This window comes from Grammomys surdaster, unplaced genomic scaffold (genome assembly GCF_004785775.1).
Source record: "Grammomys surdaster isolate TR1022 unplaced genomic scaffold, NIH_TR_1.0 126248, whole genome shotgun sequence".
Classification (NCBI taxonomy): Eukaryota; Metazoa; Chordata; class Mammalia; order Rodentia; family Muridae; genus Grammomys; species Grammomys surdaster.
This window is the reverse complement of record NW_021621048.1, coordinates 6106307-6122808: the sequence shown is the minus strand read 5'-3', so window position 1 is coordinate 6122808 and position 16502 is coordinate 6106307. Positions and strand designations below refer to the sequence as shown.

Below are 16502 nucleotides of genomic sequence, written 5' to 3'. Positions count from 1 at the left end.
CAAAGAAAAAGACTCGTTCGTTTCCTTGAGCTAAGCCGGTACATTAACGTCTGCAAACAGGACTGAGTCTCACCTATCTCCTTGTCCTCGCCTCCTCCCCTGAGAACCAGGAATCTAGAACTGTCTAGACACAAGGTGAACATGTGATCATAGGTACGGGAGGAAATACAAGGAAAGAGGCAGCTACACTTTCATTCTGCTCATCATGGAAGGAGGGAAATACCTTCAGTCTTCTTTACTGACTGCTTTGAAAAGTAAAGAGAACTTTTTTTCAAACAGGGTCCACATAGCCCAGGCTTGCCTTGAATTCACAGTCCTCCTGCTATAGATAGCTTCCAGAATGCTGGAAATGGAGATGTGCACTACCATGTCCAGAGAAGAAAAATCTGAAATTTAAACTGATGTTCAGAGGAAATAATGTTTAGATATAACTGAGGTTTAGATATTTAAGCCTTTATTCTATGAAGTCCTTCGGTCAATTAATGCATTGACCAGGTAATGTACAAAATTGTGAAAGGGAGCCATGGATGAAAGGACCCATCTTCAAATGAACTTAATTTGCTTAACAAAGAAAGACTTGTTGAACAAAGATATTTACAATAATTTCCAGCGAGGAGAGGAAGGCTTAATCAAATAACTTTTCTAGTTACACGGAAACAGACAATCCGGGGAAAACACAGCCCAAGTGTGTTTCAGAGATGTGCTCCCACAAGGTCCAGTGTCCTCACAGTAGCCTGCTGCTAAGGCAGTCTTGGCCTCTCACACCCTGCAGAGGCTGCACACTTCAGACATCAGGCCTGTGTTTGGACTAGGACATTGAGGGGAAGGAAACAGAGAGTATGCCACACTGCTCCCTGTCTGCCAGTACAGAATTCTCTCTTCTTTTCTTTGCAAGCTTGACCCTTAGACTTTATTTATTTTTAGCCAGGAAGATCAACTACTCTTCCTGGCTTTCCATAGAGAATCACTAGCTTGATGTGCTCAGACTTTAGAGAAATATCTTAACAGGTTCAATAACATTGTGTTTACTAAATTTCTCATGGAATTTTCAGAACAACTTCCTCTGTGTTCTACAGGGGATATGCTTGTACACCTGGTGGACTCATCCACAGGGGTAGGGGAACAGACAGTAAATGTAAGTGAGGTAACAAATACCACACACTTTAAAGGTCTTGGAAGCAGTTACCACAGCACTGTCATAACTGGACTTCCCCTTGCGTCTGCAATGGATGCTTCCTTTGAAAGCAGAGTTTGTGAGCAACAAAGACAAACACCGGAAAGGGCCTTAGCCTTCCCACGGTGCCCCAGTACTGCCCACTGACACACAGCTCAGCTTCTGCTGACAGAAAACAAAGTTACAGAACTTCACATGACCATAGAAATGAAAGATGATGATCATTGCCTCTTACACTAAAGGCACTACTAGTATACATACATCTGCCATCACTGAGAAAAACACTGAAAGCAGCAGAGAAAGGAATCAACATCAGGATTTTAAAAAACAGTAAGACTACTTTAAGACTTATGGCAGAGTTTTCAATGACCTAAATTAAATCACACATAACAATAAGCAGCTCCATATAAAGACTGGTTCCTACTTTTTAAAAAGTCTGATCATTTTACTCTTTAAAAATATAAGCATATCATAAAACTAAAAGATAAATATATGTTTATATATAAATGCACACCCTGATGTCCTTAAGAAAATTTCATAAATTCCAAATAATTTCAACAGTGTGAACAACACACACCCATGAGTGACATGCAGAGACAAAATGTGACATCACTGAGCAGTTCAGCAGGTGCTAAAATGCGCAACCAGAATGGGATAGGCAGTAATAATGTCCACAAAAAAAGACATCTTGGAATTTTTAAAAAGTTTACATTTTTACCAGTCCCAGGAAGCTCTCTACACATAGACCCACAATGAGCTTTCACATATGTGAAGTAAGCAGAGAAAAAACCACACAAGGGGGTGTGGTGATATACGCTGGAATCTCAGAATGTGGAGGATTGCCATGAGTACCAGGCCAGCCAGGACCACACAGCAAGACCCCATCTCAAAAGAAAAATATCAAAAAGCAAATATAGCCCAAGAAGCCTAAAAAAGATTAGTGATGAATATTCTGTACTCTATTTAAAGACTGATTTGTAATCACTGTACCCTGTAGATTTTGAAACTTAATTTTATTAGGAATTCTGAATGCTGGTTCTTGAATAATCTAAAAAAATTTCATTACTTTTCAAATCTAGAGTGTTATTTCTAGTTTGAAGCAGTCAGATGAATGCCCTGGAGAGTCTTCTAAAGTCGCTTTGGTACAAGATGTAGAACAAAGCAGCACTGGCCGCACCAGCCAGCTCGAGGGCTCCATGGCCACGGCCGGCAAGCGAGCTGGCTCCACAGCATCCGAGGGACTGACTTTGGCAACAGACTGCCGTGGACAGAGTACGGGCCACTCTCCAGTCACGTTGCTCCATCATTACAAACAAACAAACCCATACTTAGTAAATGACTAGGCCTAATTCATGCTGCATTAGTTATCCCTCAATAAGGGTGTAAAAAGCTTATCATCATGGTAAGTTAATGACTGGTTTATAGTTCAGGGACCCTTCCAATGAGGAAGCCAATGGCTAGAGAGGTGCATGTCAACATTTACACCACTCATATTTACTCTAGTTTTGGCTTTTGAAGCAAGGTCTCAGGCTGGCCAGGAACTCACTATGTAGCCCTAGCTAACCTTGAATATATGGCAATCCTTCTGTCTCAGCCTCTCAAGCACGATGTTCATAGGTAATTATCATGCTCAGTTTGATATTTATTTTAATACAAGATTTAATTTTCTCTTCTTTTACAGCTTTATTGAGGTATCACTGATGTACAACAAATTGCACATATTTAAAGTGCACAATTTGATATACAGCCTTAAATAGCATGAAAAGTGCCTGATAACTTAAAAATAAAAAATATTTAATCTAAACATATCCTAAAATAGTACATTTCTGACACATAGATATCAATTTATAAAAAGGTAGATGGAGATAAAAGAAATTAATTCCCAGGTACCAAATTTATTCAGAAGGTTTAGAAACGCTAAAGTTGACAGCCAGTTTTCTTGATTTCCTTCTTGAGGAGCTCGGCGCTGGCCTCTGGTGGGACACAACATGGCCTTGGGAGGCAGTTTCAACACGAGAAGACGCAGGCTGAGCAGCAGCCTGAGAGGATGTGGAAGAGGCTGGGGGACTTTTCTGTGGAGTCATGTCGGCGGCTTCAGAAGACCCAGGCTTGTTAGTCTGAAGTGGCGTGGCTTGAGAACTCTGGGCCTCCTTGTTCTCAAAATTCTTTCTGTTTGCAACTCTTTTTTTTGTAACCTTTGAGGAATAAAAGCATTATTAACTAATTATCTAGCAGTCTACACACACACACACACACACACACAAAGCTTGTGTCAGAAAATACCATAAACCAGGCCATGGATATTTGCTAATCACTGCTGATTTTGACTTCCACTTACTAATAGCAACAAAATATTTATAATAGAGGCTGAAGAGACGGCTCAGTGGAGATGGCTCAGTGGGAATCTGAATTTGGTTCCCAGCACCCATGTCTGCTGGCCTCTAACTTTGCTTCAGGGGATCCAACATCTCTGGCCCACCAGGGCACCTGAATTTGGGTAAACATACTCTCCCTCCTTGGACAAAATTAAACCAAAATAAATAAATTAAAAAAAATTTATATTCCTTGCTACACTTAGTATTACTTATTAGAATATAAATTCAGACCAGAGAGACTAGTCTAGTTCGTTCACACACACAATATCTCTAGTCAGTCCTGGTAAGTACTAACTAGATAAGTTTTTATCATAGTTTTGTTCTGAATAGTATAAAAGAAAAGAAAAGAAAAAGAAAAAAAGTAACAGTTAAAAAACCTGTAGTTTTCTTTCCAGCAACCCTCACCTGCAGAGGTATGAACTGATTGTGCACTCCGCCTGGCACCCCTCCAGCCACGGGCATGGTTCCAGGATATGAAGGACAGTGGAAGGCATTCCCAGCAACGGGCACTGGTGGTCTCCATGGCACTGAGCCAAAGATATGAGATGATGAAGGCATTATATTAGCTGTAAAATACCAATATCCAGAGAGTTAAGACTCCTCTCTGCTAGCCCTTTTTAGCTTCTCCAGCTCAGGTGGCAACTGTAAGTGCTCCTGCCTACTGTATAGTCACCCCTGGGCTCCTCTCTCAGAACCATCAACTATCAACAGAAATGCAGTTATCCTGATGCTCTGCCTACAGAGGACAGTGGTACCAATGCTGACATGAAGAAGCTGGACTTTGCTGTGGAATCATTTTGGTTCCTTTAGAAGACGGCTTATTAGGATTGGCTTGTTAATACAAAGTAGTGGGGATTGAGAAGAGCTCTGGGCCTTCTTAGCCTCAAAATCCTGTTTGTTTGGTTTCATGACCACATATATGCACTTGAAGTGACTCCTTAAGAAAGGTCTGGGAACAAAGACAGATCACAAGGCTCTCACCTTACCAAATGCTAAGTAGCTTTCACAGTGAGCACAGCATATAAAAAGCTCCAAAGCTCAAATTTTGAAATATCATCACTTTCATGGTACAGGTAGCATTTCTTTTCTCTATTCTAGTATTGTAATTCTAGGACTTTTTTTTTTGGCTATTGGAAGCACACTGAACTGGTGACCCTAAAACTATTTGTTTCTCTGAGATACTTGAAGAGCTTGTGAAATGCAGACTCCTCGTAAAAGTGATTAAAATCCAGTAAGCCAGACTACTGAGATCTCAGAAATCTCTGTATTTCTGTAAATCACAGGACAATTTGTGAGGCTCAGTTCTTTCCATCCACCATGTGGGACATAGGATTTAACTCAGGCTGTCAGGCTTTGCAGCAAATGCATTTACCTCCTGAGCATGTCTCTGGTCCTGGTATTTTGAATTTCAAAGCAATCTATTTTTCTTTATTATAATGTTGCTCCTTTCAGTCTAGAGATGCATGTCTTTTAATTCTAAGAAATTCCCTCCCTCCCTCCCTCCCTCCCTCCCTCCCTTCCTTCCTTTCTTTCTTCCTTCCTGTCACTCATGTATTTCTCTGGAGTTGCAATAACAAGGGTTGTTGATCTATGGACAATATTAATTTTTTGTTATTCCTTATTTTCTAGTTTTTACTATCCTTTGACCATTTTAAGTCAACAATCATGATAGTTTAAATGAGAAATGTCATCCTAGGCCCAGGTATTTGAATACAGTGCCCTATTGGTGGTGCTGTTTGTGAAATTATGCCATCTTTAGCAGATAGTCTTGTTTGAGGAAGTATGTCTCTGGGAACTGGCTTTGAGTTTATAGTCTCTCTCTACTTCCTGTTCTCTGCTCTGCATTTGCATACATGACTTCTCATCTCAGCTTTCAGCTTCAGTCCTCTGCTACCATCCCTCTGCTTCCATTATGGATTCCTCCTTTGGTATGTTATCTCGGCAACAGAAAAGTGACTGATACAGAACTTGGTACCAGGAGTGGGATGTTGCTGCAAAGAACCTAACCATGTTGTATTTTGGAGGAATGTGGAAGACTGTTCAAGTTTAGACTAGAAATGTGGCTGAATGCTGTAGCCAGAGTTTAATGGGCCATTCTAGAAGTTAGCAGTGATGAGAGTAATGCAGAAGATAGAGACCTGCCTCGTAGTGTTTCAGAGGGGAGTAGAGACTGTGTTATTTTTTGTAAACAATCTCGCTGTTTTCTGCCCATGTCCTGAGAATTGACATGAGGCTAAATTAAAAAGACTAATTTCTTTGGCAGAACTTTGAAGACCACAGAGTCTATGTCATGACTCTTATTGATAAGACACACGCAGCTCTACAGTAACAAAGAACAAGTGGGGCATAAAGAATGGAAGGATGCAGTCTGGAGATAAAAGAGAATTCTCTCTCTCTCTCTCTCTCTCTCTCTCTCTTTCTCTCTCTCTCTCTCTTTTTTTTTTTTTTGTTTTTTTCGAGACAGGGTTTCTCTGTATAGTCCTGGCTGTCCTGGAACTCACTCTGTAGACCAGGCTGGCCTCAAACTCAGAAATCCACCTGCCTCTGCCTCCCAAGTGCTGGGATTAAAGGCATACGCCACCACAGCCCAGAAAGAGAATTTTCTTTTGGAAACATAAACCAAAATAAACTATTTCTTTTAAAAGTTGCTTTTAGTTATGGCATTTTAGGTATATCAATAAGATTAATATACAGCTAAGGCATGTGCTAAGAGGCTGTAATGGTTAAGGAGATTAGTGCCATCCAGGAGAGACCTGCTCTGCCCTGAAACAATGGGAAAAGTGCCAGAGGAGAAGATCCTACCTAGCTAAACCTCCAACTTGTGAAAGGAACAACCCTAAAGGGCAGCTTGTTTCTAGAATGCAATTGCTTCAGTCCAGGAAAGCTGCTACTGAAGTGGCTGAAGAAATATGGATTCAATCCTAGATGGCAGTCAAACCTGTCACTGCCACCCACACAGCACCATCTTTGGGCATGAAAGATGCAAGAGTGAGGGACAGCCTCAGAGGCCAGACAAGTGTCAGGGGAGTCCCTGTAAGAAGCCATCATATACAGCTATGATAATGAAGTCTGGGTTGTGGTGGAGACCCCGCCATGTTGGAGATCACAGTCATGAGACATTTGCCAAGGAATACTGCAGACAGGGAGTGGAACCAGTCTAAGAGAGAGAACACTGCAGGCAGCAAAGCTGGAATCATCTAAGTCCTATGGAAATAAACTCCCAGAACTGGACATGGAGCTATACGATTTTGTGTTTGTCCTGAGCTTAGGCTTATACTGGTTCAGTATTTCCTCACTGTGCCTTGCTCTACTACACTGCCACTCCAACTGTTCATTCACTGCCACTGTCTTCAGATCCACCTCTCTCCCCCTGCCCCCTTGTTTCTTTTTTCTCTGAGACAGGGTTTCTCTGTGTAGCCCTGGCTGTCCTGGAACTCACTCTGTAGACCAGGCTGGCCTTAAACTCAGAGATTTGCCTGCCTCTGTCTCATGAGTGCTGGGATTAAAGGCATGTGCCACCAGTACTGGCTGCTTTCAAATTTCTAGTCTGCTGATACTTCTTTTATCTATTTATGCTCAGAGGTTTTGTTTTTAAAATTTCTTAGACATAGTTTGGGTGGGAAGAAAAGGTAACTACAAGTTGCAAATCTTTTTGATTTTTGAAGATAGTTCTTTAACTGGATGTAGTGGGTACACTTTAATCTTACCAGAAGACTGAGGTAGAAACTAGAAATTCAAAGCTAGTCTGGATTACATGAAACACTGCCTTCAAACAAACAAAAACAATCAAATCTCAAACCACAAAAATGGTACATGTTGATGTATGCATACACACAGAATGTAATTTAACCCCCCGTAAAAACACAATGTGGTCCTTAAAAGAATTTAGAGAAAATAAGAACCGAAGGATGAATACTTAGAAAAGCAAACCACCTTACCAGTAGGTTGGGGAAAAACAGGAGAGATGGCTCCTGGAGGGACGGCTGCAGGAGGGACGGCTCCAGGTGGTACCGCAGGAGGATAATTTGTAAATATTGGTGGAGGCAAAGGAAAATTCACACCCAAGGAGCCCTAAGGAAGTGTTCAAAAGCAATGAGACAAAACAAGAAGACCTTCCTTTCTGTAGACTAATTAAATCTAAGAGGCAGCCGGGAGAGAGCTCCATGGTTAATGGCACTTGCCACTCTTCCAGAGGATGGAAGTCTGATTCCCAGCATGCATGTAGGGCTCACAACATCTGTAACTACAGCTCCAGGGGATCTGACTTCCTTCTTCTGGTCTCTGTATATACACTCATGTGCGTACACACACACACACACACACACACACACACACACACACACACACAAACGCGCGCGCACACGCACCAATTTTAAAAACGTAGAACTTATGAATTATTCTCACCAGTTGTTGTAAAGCAAAGAGTGCAGCTCTCTCCTTGGCTTCACTCTCCGAGTGGCACTGGGGCCCGTGTACCAGTAAGCCATTAGACAATTTCACCTGACAAACTGTCATTGTCTAAAAGAAGAAAACACATTTCTGTAAGATTATCTGTCTAGGAACCGAAGTTCCTCTCTTAAACCTTGAACTAACAGCAGGATAATCTCATCTAAGTTTCAGGTTTCCAGGAAAAGTTTTAGAACTGTGCCTTATCTTTCTTTTCTTAAAAAAACAAAAAAACCAAACCAAACCAAACAACAACAATAACAACAAAAATCAAGGTCTTTCTGTGTAGTCTCCTCATCCTAGAACTCTCTATGTGGAACAGGCTGACCTCAAACTCAGAGGTCTGCCTGCCTCTGCCTCTGAACCCACTCCCCACAAAAAATGTAACATTAAATTTACCATCTTAACAATTTTTCAAGAATACAATTCAGTGGCATTACAAATACTAATAATGTTATATTATGTGTCACTACCACCATCTATCTCCAGAAAGCTTTTTATTTTATAAACCTAATTCTAAGCTAGGCAGTCATGGTACCTGTCCTTAATCCCAGCAGAGGAGGGGGAAATCTCTGAGTTCGAGGACAGCCTGGTCTACAGAGTGAGTTCCAGGACAGCCAGGGCTATACAGAGAAACCCTGTCTCGAAAAACCAAAACCAGAACCAGAACCAGAACCAAAACCAAAACAAACACCTACACAAAGAAAACCTGTTTCAAGAAACCAATTCCCTAGCCCCCCAATAAGCCCCCAAACACCAACCAAACCCCAAAACCAACACCAACCAATTAACCAAACAAGGAAAACAAACAAACAAACACATAATTCTACACTCATCAATCAATAATTTCTTCCTCCATTCAAGCCATGGAAACAACTATTTAAGTATGTCAGACGTGGTTTGCTTCACTAAGTGTGTCTATGGGCTCACTCACGCTGCAGCACATTACAATGTCCTTTTAAAGTTGAATAATATCCACAGTTTGAGATATATCAAATTTGCTTATTAATCATACCTTAACATAGACTTCTTTCAAAAAAATTTTTTTTTGATGTAGACTTCTATGCTTCATCTTCTACAAACCAGGCCATTATAAATGTAAAAGTGCAAACTCTTCAGGTGTAGTTTTCTTTTTTCTCAGATGGGGTTTCTCTGTGTAGCCCTGGGGGTCCTGGAACTCTATAGACCAGGCTGTCTGGGAACTTGCTCTGTAGAGCAGCTGGCCTTGAAGTCAGAGATCCACCTGCCTCTGCCTTGAGTGCTAGATTAAAGACGTGGGCTCCCAGTGCCCTGCAAGACTTAGTTTTCTTTTGGGTATATATTCAGAAAAGCAATTGCTGGAGCACATAATAATTCTATTCAAAAAACAATGTTTGGAGATAAGATCTTTCAAACAATTATTTATTTTTATGTATATATTTTGTCTGCTTATATGTCTGTGCATCATATGGGTAGAAGAACAGACAGACAGCAATCTCAACCACTGAGCTCTCTCTCCAGCACCTGGAGACAAGCTTTTGATTATGTAGCCAGACTGACATCAGCCTCTAGTGTTGGATGATAGGTATGTATCATGACGTCCAGCTATATTCCTTTTTTGGATTAGAAATGCCTAATTTTTTTTTCTCACTTCTGAGTCAGGTGTTTCTGTCATTGAGCTGTATGTATGATCTTATCTATTCTGTTGTTACAGTGTGTGCCTCTACATGTGAGGCCTTGAGTTCAAATCCTGGTTAGTGCTGCTAAAAAACAGCAACAACTTTCCAAACCACAAACAAAACCACAACCTTACACTCAAACAAACAAACCAACCTCCATACCACTGTACTTTTTTTTTTTCTAGCTAAAGATTTTCAGTCAGTTATGCTCAGTTAAAATTTATATTTGTGTAGATATCAAATGCAGTATACTATACCTGTGTTGTTCGAAGGAAGGAGAAATCTGGTTGTGGCATTCCAACAAGGGAACAAATTCGTGAAAGCTCAGTTACTGGTGTGGACACAGGAGGCATCTGGCCGGGCCAACACACACTGTCCACAGAGGCCACGTTTTGGTACTCATTAGTAGCATGAGGCTTGTTCATATGGCATGCTATCAAGAAAGCAAAGGGAATATCCACATTAATGAAGCCATCTCGGGCGTGGTGGGTTGAGTAAGAATGGCCCCATCAGCTCATACATTTGGACGCTTAGTGACCAGGAGTGAACTGTTGGACAGGATTACAAGGATTAGGAGGGGTGGCCTTGATGAAGGAAGAAAGTCTCTGGAGGTGGGTTTCCAAAGCTCAAGAGAGGCTCAGTGTCTGTCGCCCACTGCTCCAGAGCCATGTGTGAGCCCATGATGACTAGGGACTAAATCTCTGAAACTGTTAGGCAAGCCCATAAATATTTATAAGAGTTGCCATGATCATGGAGGTCTCTTCACAGCAAGAGAACAGTGACCAAGCTACCAGTTATTACAGTTTTATAGGAGATAAAAAAGAAAGCTACTAAATGGTTAAAAACAACAGGCTGGGCATGGTGGCTTATACCTATAAACCTGAAGCAGAAGGACTGCCATCAGTTTGAATCTAGTCTGGAATACAAAATGAAATTCTGTCTCCAAAAACCAAGAGAAAAGGTTAAGAAATAATTGCCAAGACATAAATCTAGATGGTTATAGTTTATAAATGATAATTACTAAGATAAACATTTAAAAACGGGGTATAATGGAGCACACCTGAACAAAAGTGTACTTCAATGAAGAATTAATTCACCCCCTCTTTTTAAGACAAGTTCTCTCACTATGTATGACCTAGAGTTTACTTATGTAGATCACAATGCCCTCAAACTCAGAGATCTACCTGACTCTATTTCCAGAGTTCTGGGATTAAAGGGGAGTGCCATCATATCTACCTGCTACTTCCTACTTTTGACTGGGGCTCATGAAACAGATTTGCTCTAAACTTGTTACACAGTCCAGGCTGGTCTTGAACTCCTTACCCTCTTGCCTCTGCTTCTCAAGGACTGAGAGTATGAGTGTGCTCCAACATCCCACACCCTATGCAGTACCAACTGAGCTGCTACATTAGAGCCTTGAAGCAAAGAGATTAAACATCTGGGCCTGGTGGTGCAGATCCCTAATTCTAGGTATTTAGGAAGCTGAGGCAGGAAGATCACGAGTTCAAGGACAACCGGGACAACTTAATGAGATCTCAAAAACAAGGTAAAAAAGGCTGTGGAGTAGACCACTGTCTAGCTTGCTTGAGGCCTCCAAGCTCAATCCCCAATAGTGAGTATTTTACAAAACAAAAGGGGGAGGAGCGTTAAGTGACCAAAGAAACAGAACCAGTTGGCTATATGACACAGGCTGGATTCTTAGCTACTTAAGTTCTTCACGTTTTCAAAATTAAGTAAAATATACTTGGTTTCAAAATTTATTCATTTTGCTTAAAAATTATTTTGATCTATTTCAGGAACATGTCTATCACTATTATAAATATGTAGTCGATTTCTAATAGCTTTTGAGGGCCAGTGGGATTCTCAGTGGTTAGAGCCACCTGCTGCCAAGCCTGAAAATCTGAATTTGAGTCCCAAAATTATATGGTAGAAGAAGGGAAATGACTGCCATGAGCTGTCCTGATTTCCAAATGGCAAAATGACATGTGTGCAACCCAACCCCACAGTAAATAAATATAAAGTATTTTAAAAATTCCATTAAAAAGAGAGCATCGGGCTGGAGTGATGGCTCAGTGGTTAAGAGCACTGACTGCTCTTCCAGAGGTCCTGAGTTCAATTCCCAGCAACCACATGGTGGCTCACAGTCATCTGTAATGGGATCCAATGCCCTCTTCTGGTGGGTCTGAAGAGAGCTACAGTGTATTCATAAAATAAATAAATAAATTAAAAAAAAAGAAAGTATCATATCTCACCATAAAAATATGAGTTTTTAAAGACAGAGGTCTCTCCATGTAACCGTGGAGGTCCTGAAACTCTCTATGTAGGTTCAAATTCAGAGATCCACTTGTGCCTGTCTCCAAGTGCTGGGATTAAAGATGTGCCACTACACTTGGCTCCTAATATTCTTTAAAATTATTAATTATCCAATATTTACTGGTGTACTGGTTGGTTTTGTGTGTCAACTTGACGCAAGCTGGAGTTGTCACAGAGAAAGGAGTCTTCCTTGAGGAAATGAGACCCCGCTGTCAGGCATTTTCTCAGTTAGTGATCAAGGGTGGAGGGCCTATTGTGGGTGGTGCCATCCCTGGGCTGATGGTCCTGGGTTCTATAAGAAAGGAAGCTGAGCAAGCCAGTAAGTAACAGCCCTCCGTGGCCTCTGCATCAGCTCCGGCTTCCTGACCTGCTTGAGTTCCAGTCCTGACTTCCTTTGGTGATGAACAGCAATGCGGAAATGTAAGCTGAATAAACCCTTTCCTCCCCAGCTTGCTTCTTGGTCATGATGTTTGTGCAGGAATAAAAACTCTGACTAAAACACCTGGTGTATATTGACACCTGGTGTATATTGGAACTAGGCACTGCTTTGGATCCTGATTTCTATCCTTAATAACTTTAGACTGAATAACTCAAAACTTTTTTTTTTTAATACTGTGAGGAACTTCTGTTCAAATTCAGTTTTGTTGGAAGCATTCTTCCTAGTCAGTTTTTGGCAGACTATTGCATAAGTACAGTATTAAATGTAAGGGTCTAAGGCGCAGGAACAATGTGTGTACTGTCATCCAGCATTGAACCACATGCTACACTATAACTGCCACTTCCAGTGTACACCCCTGCTAATGCTTTTCAATTGATTTACAGCTTTTTCTGTTCTTATACTGGTTATTTTAATACTGATATCAATTGATAGCATCTATGATGGATTGGATGGTGCAATTTGGTTTATATATATATATTAATATCACAAGTTATTTGTAATGATTGTGGTTATTGTATAAATCAGAAAAATATTTAGAAAAGTTAAAAATGTATTTAGCATGTACATAATCATTTTTTAAATTATGAAGGAAAAAGGATGTGATATTCTTTTTTTTAATAGTTAAGAGACTTTATTCTAAAAGCTATAATTACAGTGCTTGTCAAAATGAAAACTGAAAACAAGTACACAAAACAGTTAATTACTATTGTGGTGACATTTTTTTAAGGCTTGCATATATGTATATGTATATGCATATGTAATAGTTTAAGTTATCATAAGAAGATGTACAGGTTCTTATTAAATTATTAATTGTAATTAAATTAAAAGTATTTAATTACATACACAAGCAATAAAATGTTTGAATATAGTCCAATTATGTAGCTTGGGCTAGCCTTGAACTCATTTTAGGTTCTCAAGTGCTAGGATTAAAGGTGCACATAACCAAACCTGGTCTTTAATCCTAGCACTGGGGGAGCAGTGGCAGGTGGAGCTCTGTGAATTCAAGGCCAGTCTTATCTACACAGTGAGTTCCAGGTTAGCTGCTAGCCCAGAAGTACATTGTGAGACTGTCTCAAACAACAACAACAACAAAAACCCCCAAACAACAACAAAAACCAAACCAACAACAAAACCAACCAACCAACCAACCAACCAACACACTAAAGCCAAGCACAGCAAGGCGGCTGGTCCATGCCTGCAAGTCCAGCACTGAGCTTCAGTTCCACAGTGAGGCTCTCTCTTAAAAAGATGAAAGACAAAAACACATAAAAACAAAATAAAGCAAAACAAAAGGTTTATTAACAAAATCATCATGATTATTATTTTAAATTGCAGATAGGTATTGCTATGTACCCAAAGTTTAACAGGAACTCATTACGGGGCAGGCTGGCCTTAGGCTCATGGCAATTCTGCATTAGCCTCCTAAGGGCAGAGACTACATGTATGAGACACCGGGCGGGCCAGGCTTCAGGGCAGTCCACAAGAAGGTGGGAGGTGTTGGATCCCCTTGAGCTGGAGCTATATCTGGATGTTAGCCACCTGATGGGGCTGCTGGGAGCTGAAGTCTGTCTGGTTCTATTACAAGTGGAGTGTACTCTTTTAACCCTGAGCCCTATTTCTTCTTTCTGTGTCTGTGTGCACATGGAGGTCAGAGCAGCGTGTAGGTTATTCTCTGCTATCACTGTCTATTCCTCTGAGGCAGGGTCTTTCCTTAAACCTGGGCTTGATTTTCTTGGACAGACAGGAAAACAGCAAGACCCAGAAATCCTCTCACTACTTCTCCAGTAGCTGGAATAACAGGTATTCATGGGCTACCTGGCTTGTTATATGTGTGCTATGTATGTGAATGCTGGTCTTCATGTGGCAAGGTTTTTTTTTTTTTTTTTAAAGATTTATTGATTTTATATGAGTACACTGCAGCTATCTTCAGACACACCACAAGAGGGCATCAGACCCCATTGCAGATGATTTTGAGCCACCATGTGGTTGCTGGGAATTGAACTCAGAACCTCTGGAAGAGCAGTCAGTGCTCTTAACCACTAAGCCATCTCTCCAGTCCTGCAACAAGTATTCTGAGCTACTTCTCCAGCCCCTAGTTTTAAAAAGAACAAATGGATTTGGTGAGATGGCTTAACTGGTAAAGGTGCTTGTTGTGATACATACACAATGGAAGGAGAGAACTGACTCTCCCAAGTTATCTTCTGATCACCACACATGTGCTACACACACACACCACAAACCAACAGACAGACAAACAAACAAACAAACAAACAAACAACATTTTTCAAAGGAACCACATGAACAGAGCTTTTGGAAATGATATTCACTATTGGTAACAGGAATTAACTTACCCAGCTTCTTACTTGGCTTAGGATGAGATGACAGTCCATGGTCATCTCTTCTACTAGAAGAAACAGTGACTTCATTATCAAATTTCTTCATATCATTCTTACTGTCTGTTGTGTCAGGGCTATCAATTTTCAGAATTTCTTTAAGCATCCGTGTTCCTTTCTTTTTCGAAAATGATTCATAGGTAGGCGGGTGAGAAGAGAATAAACATTAGATTTAGGTAGCTTACTCATCTTTCTTCTTGATTTTCTGAGTTTTTCTTCTTCTTTTGAGGTTTGTCCTGATGCAGCTAGACAAGAGCTCTATCTAGTGCTGGGTACTGGGCTATCTCCCCAGCCTTTGCTCTTTCTTTTGAAGAGTTCCTGCTGTTAAAAATTAAAATGCTTGGGCTGGAGAGACGGCTCCAAGAGGTCCTGAGTTCATTTCCCAGCAACCACATGGTGGCTCACAACCATCTGTAATGGCATCTGATGCTCTCTTCTGGTGTGTCTGAAGACAGTGACAGTGTACTCATGTACATAAAATAATAATTCTTTAAAAAATTAAGATGCTTACTGAATTCATCTAAGACAATTAGATTGTCAAAGGCTGAAATATGCTCAGATTTCAAAGTAATATTTATCCTATTCAACTTCTCGCCTATTTAACAATAGTGTTTAAAAAGCAGGGCTCTGTGGTCTAATGGGAAAACAAAAACAAAACCCCACAAAAACAACAACATAAGAATGGTTAAACTGCTCCAAGCAACCCTAGCTTTCCTCACTTGATCACCAAAGTGATGCAAGGTATCACCCAAGAGGAGACAGAGGGTTTGAACAGACGCATGGGGCGTGCACGTGAGGCTGCTGAACACACGAACCATAGCAAAGGACTGCGGTGACAGATGCTCCTCATCTGGAGAGTCTCCATGACGAGGTGACTGTGCTTCACTCTCCTTAGAGACAGTCAAAGATGCTAAAAAGTTCTCAATTCCAAAGTGAGGCTAGAAGAATAAATATGTGTAAAGATAAAAGTAGAAAGTAGCAAAAAGCTAGATTTTACTCTAAAAATTCAACTTTTAGTCAACCATCTCCCTAGATGTAAAAGTTTGAGAAGAGGCAGCAGATAAAGGGTTTACTTATTTATTTACTTACCTTATGAACTGCATTTGGGTAACTAGTCACAACCTTCTGAGCTTCTGAAGTTCCTGGACTTTCATTTCTCTTCAATAGTTTAATATTACATCTGGCAGACCCTCCAGAAGTCTATATGAAAGAATAAGTTTCTTGTGCTAGTAAATTTATAATTACTACTTAATAATATTCTATATAAATTCAGCAAAATATTCTATGTACTGCATTCTCTCTTTCTCTTGTTTATTCATCTTTACGTGTGTAGGTGTTTTACCTCCATGTATGTCTGTATATGCCATGTAAATAAGGAATTGAACCCAGTTCCTGGGGAAGGCCAGACAATGCTCTTAACCAGTGTGCAAACTCTCCAGTCCCAAGAACTGCTTTCTTTTGATGCCATAAGGAAAAAAGGGATGAGAGGGACTAATAACTTGAAGAGAGAAAATTATTATTTTCATTAACTTGTACGTAAGATTTAGATTTCTTTCAATTTTGAATATAAACAATAACCACTGATATGGTTTGTATATTTGTGCTCTCCCACCTCGACGGAGATAACCAGCTTCAGATGAGGTAATGTGGTAGAACTCTCATGATGGGATGAGCAATCTCAAAAGGAGAAAAAGGGCTGGAGAG

General features: G+C 40.5%; 1 protein-coding gene across 1 annotated transcript in view; it reads right to left on the bottom strand.

Annotated features, from left to right (window-relative positions):
- Positions 1-432: 432 nt before the first annotated feature.
- The window catches only part of Xrn1 (5'-3' exoribonuclease 1), a 91783-nt gene continuing 75713 nt past the window's right edge, over positions 433-16502 (bottom strand). The window contains exons 24-31 of the mRNA XM_028758974.1: positions 15888-15998; positions 15614-15736; positions 14757-14916; positions 9911-10086; positions 7954-8067; positions 7488-7620; positions 3955-4115; positions 433-3369 (exon numbers count right to left, since the gene is read on the bottom strand). Of these exons, the coding sequence (XP_028614807.1) occupies positions 3070-3369; positions 3955-4115; positions 7488-7620; positions 7954-8067; positions 9911-10086; positions 14757-14916; positions 15614-15736; positions 15888-15998 (1278 nt within the window). The 3' untranslated portion in view covers positions 433-3069. The remainder of the gene's footprint in view (positions 3370-3954; positions 4116-7487; positions 7621-7953; positions 8068-9910; positions 10087-14756; positions 14917-15613; positions 15737-15887; positions 15999-16502) is intronic.